Consider the following 4296-nt stretch of genomic DNA (forward strand, 5'->3'; position numbering starts at 1 on the left):
CGTAGAAAAAACGATAAAGAAAAAGCAAATGCGGTCCCGATCGTGGGCATTACTCTGATACCATGCATCTGCTTGCCTTCAGAAAATAGAACACGTCGGAATTGAAGGTGAGATTAGACTTGAAAGAGCCAAAAAGGAGCAAAAGAGCAGAATAAACAATGCCAGCAAAACCATCCTCCAAGTGCGCGCCAATTGTCCATGTCGGAGACCCACCAAAAACATTGCTAGAAAAGCTGCTAATAATTGAATCAAAAACATGTACTAGGACGGTAGCTAGAGGTCCCCATTGAAATTCTGTAGGCATTTGCCTTTTTCTTTTCCTTTTCTTTTACTTTTTCTTATCTCTAAGTTACAATACTCGGAACTCTTACAAAAATTTCAATGCCCGCCCAACTATCGAGACACGCGTATCTGCACTACTGAAAGTTGCCCTAAGAATAATTACTAAGTGCACTGATTCGAATGGGGATGTGAGGACTGAATAGGTATAATATTGCGCGATCCTTGTCCACAATACAAAGCTTATCCCCAACAGCATAAGCGTGCACACATGCAAGGTGAGTCCATTCTTCATTTAAGTTAAGACGTTGGCACAGTCAGCTTCACGGGCATCTTTGACTCTTCCATAAATGATTGAAGTCGCAAGGAGAGAGAGAGAGAGAGAGAGAGAGGGGGAGGGAGAGATTGCAGAATTCCATGTGCATGGGTCTCTGTGGTTTAGAGGAGCCTCCGCTGCAAAAATTTATGCCCAACGCAAACTTTTTGTCCTCCAGCCCAGTTAAAGCCCCACCAACGGATAAAAGAATAAACCCTTTTCTTTCTCACTTCTTCACTCTTCTCTAGATATCATCGCCATCGCCCGCACAAAAAGAGAGAAATATAGTTTCTCATCATTCCATTGGCCCCCAGAGAGAGCGCGCGCGCGCACTCAACGCCGACATATATTCCGTATGGGTGTTGCTAGTTCCAGCTCCATGAGCAAGACGGCCAACAGCTCAAGCAAGAGCAGGGAGTTGAAGGGCCTCTTCACGGAGAGAGTGAGGCTGCTGCAAGAGGAGATCAATGGGATAGTGCAGGAGAGAGAGAAGGAGGCCAAGTCCTACAAGAGGGAGGTCATGGTGTTTGCACTTAAGGAGGGCGAGTGGAGGAGGGAGAGGAAGAGGCTGAGAGAGGAGGTGAGGAGGCTGAGGAAGGTGGTAGAGGAGAAGGACGAGAGGATTAAAGGGATGATGGAAGGAGGAGGAGGAGGAGGAGGAGGAGGGGGAGAGATGGTGGTGGTGGGTGAGGAATGGGGGTTGTGGGTCGAGCAGATGACTGAGGAGAGGGCAAGGAGGGACGAGGCTGTGGAGAAATGGAAGCAGCTCTACCTTACCATCAAGATGGAGCTTGACGATCTCATTCAGACCGCTCATTGCGGTCAGCTCTCTGTCTCTCTCTGTCTCTCTCTGTTGGCTGCTGTACAACTTGATTAGCTCTGGTCACGACTCACCCCCTCCGGTACTGCTTCGAAACGCGTGTGCTGACTTCAGGTGGCACAAAATCAATCTACCAATGTAACAACCCAAACTCTGTAAAAAAAAAAAAATGCAACAACCCAAACACTGAGCGAGGAAGTTTGATTGGAACTTTTCTCGATACTGACTCCAGGAGTCATGTTTTTACTCTTGATGATTACTGCAATGAGTGCTTATCCCTTTTGCCACTTGGAGTCAGCTCGCTTCATGAATGGTTTCTACTTTTGTCTCTGTTCATTTTGGTGTAAAGGAATGAACGCTCGCCTTTATTAAATTAGTGGGTGTGCCTTTTGGGGTAACCCCCAACGCATTTTAGATAGCATATTTTGTTAAAAAAAAATTCTGGGTAGTGAAAATAATGCACAATATGGTACGTTTATCGATGCCCTCTTTCATTAATTAGGTTTAAACAATTTGATGGCAGGGAACAAGAAGTTCAGAAATTTACGATCTTGTTCTTTCCTTTTCTTCCGTTTTTATGTGATGAAACTATAATTCTTATAATATTTAGCAGTGATCCAATAATTCTTATGATGTTAATTTTCCCCTGAAAACCAGAAGGAGCCTTTTCTTGAACAGAACTTCTCTCAAAAGGTTTCCTAGGCAAACATGATTATCTCACCATAACATATGATTAACCACCGGAAATTTTGTGCAGGAGAGGGAAGACTGTGTTGGAGACCGGAGGAAGAAGAAGTGGTGGAAGAGCTGAAGAGGGAACTGAGAGCCAAGGAAGAAACCATTGAAGCTCTCAAGTCTCATCTGGCATCCTTGGAACAAGACAAGCACAAGAGCGAGAGAGAGACAGACATCCTGAGGCAGAGCCTGAGAATCATGAGCAACAAAAATGGTGCTCTCACCACCACTGGGAAACTTATTTGATGTTTTGGTGGTGATTAGGAGGAAGAAAAAAATTTCTTGCAAGAACTAGAGGATAATGAAAAACGAGTGAATTTACTTTTTTCTTTCTTTTTTTTTAGCATTGTGGAATCACAGATAAGAAGTTAATGCCACGGACCGACCGTAGAGCTGGGATTGGGTCGTTGTGAATGTATAATTATGGCAAATTGATATGATGAGAGATTAACTGTTGAACTTGCTCTTTCTCTATGTCAAGACACTCCCTTTTTTCAGCAACTTTTTGGTTTTCAGTGTTTAGCCAATTATAAAGTTTTTAGTTTTTTGATATAGCAAAGCTTCCTCAAACATCAATAATGCTTTTTCTTTGCTAAACTTTCAATTTTCGTCCATTTTTAGACAATGCAATAAATAGAACTCAATCAGGTATGTCCTACTTGATTTCTTAGTGCACCCTCTGGTCGTCCAGCACAATTGCATGGACTAGCTTCAAACGACCTTAAGAACCCACTTTCCAACGTGAAGTTTTAATTGTTGAGTGTTTTCAATAAAACTTAAAATAAAGATCACAAAATATTCGGAAAAAGGAACAACTATTTTAAATAATAGAATGACGTGACAACTGAGAAGCTAATGGTGCACATGATAAAATTTTTAAAACATAAATCAATTTCTATTCCTAGATGAGTTTTCGAGCAAAAAAACGAGTTTGATAACAACTCAAAATTTCTATTTTTGGAATAAAAATTTGTTTGATATTAGAATAAATTTTCTATTTCTAAGAGGGTGTGGGCGGCGTCCGACAACGGGCGGACGCTAGCCGGCATCTCACGAATGGCGTCCGACATTCGGCAACGGGCGTCTAGCGTCCCACGGGCGGCAAATAGTGATGAGAGTAAACAATGAAAAATGTTTTTATTTCTTACTTTTATTTCAGAAATAAAAATGTTCAAAATTTTAATTTTTAATTTCTACTCTAAATTTTAGAAATAGAAAATTGAATTTGTGTTATTAAATGAATTTCTATTCCAAATTTATTTTGAAAAACAGAAAAAAATAGAATAACAAAAAAAATTTCATACGCTACCCTAACTTTCTTCGGTTCAAATTTAGATGATAAGAATGTTAGAGACAAACTGAAGAGCAGCGGAAGTCAAACCCCTAGAAACCTACCCTGACAGTTCTTCTGGGCCATAGCTACAGTTTGTCAACAGTGGTTGGACAAAACAACTTCAAGTTTTGAAATTATAACGATCCTGGGGAAGAAGAACCCAAATTCAAACCTACCCTTTTCCCCCTTTTTCTTAGGTGCAATTGGTATTTTACCTAAACCGAGGAATCTTCTTTAACACTTCTTATTTGGTAAGTTAACAAACTGCTTTTCTGCAAAAGTCTTCTTTCAGTTTTTCCTCTTTCCGCGTCCACTGGAAAGGGCGAAATTTCTTGATTAGATTCTTTGCCCCAATATATACAAACAGATGTTATGATCTTTCGTTTGAAATTTGTCTCATATTTTATTTGATTCAAGATATTAGAAACATATTAGTGCTTCCACGCCACTAGGACCATCAATGGACAGGTTGGGTCGGGTAAAAAATTATCTAACCCATTTAATCCATTTCGATTTTTATGCAATGTAAATTTAATGATACATACCCTTTTTGATCAATATTATCAAAACATAATTAATATTACCTCAATCTAAAAAGACTCACACCCGCACCTTTAACTCACTTTAAACTCTTCACATATATATGTTACTTGGGTAAAAATTTCACATCAAACTAAAAAAGAAATATAAATAATAAAAAAATTAGTAAATAAAATAAAACACATGAAAACCTATAAATTGAAATACTTATAACGAACTTAGTGCTGCCAAGTGACTCAAGTTTAACGAATCCAATTTAATTTTTTACAAGTA

General features: G+C 39.5%; 1 protein-coding gene across 1 annotated transcript; it reads left to right on the forward strand.

Moving 5' to 3' along the window:
- The first annotated feature begins 466 nt into the window (after positions 1–466).
- On the forward strand, positions 467–2651 carry LOC104417158. Its single transcript, XM_010028474.3, has 2 exons — positions 467–1416; positions 2173–2651. The coding sequence occupies exons 1-2, from the start codon at positions 951–953 to the stop codon at positions 2394–2396; spliced, it is 690 nt and encodes a 229-aa protein (XP_010026776.1). The 5' UTR covers positions 467–950; the 3' UTR covers positions 2397–2651.
- Positions 2652–4296: the final 1645 nt, after the last annotated feature.

The sequence above is a fragment of the Eucalyptus grandis genome, chromosome 8, assembly GCF_016545825.1.
Source record: "Eucalyptus grandis isolate ANBG69807.140 chromosome 8, ASM1654582v1, whole genome shotgun sequence".
NCBI classification, from domain to species: Eukaryota; Viridiplantae; Streptophyta; class Magnoliopsida; order Myrtales; family Myrtaceae; genus Eucalyptus; species Eucalyptus grandis.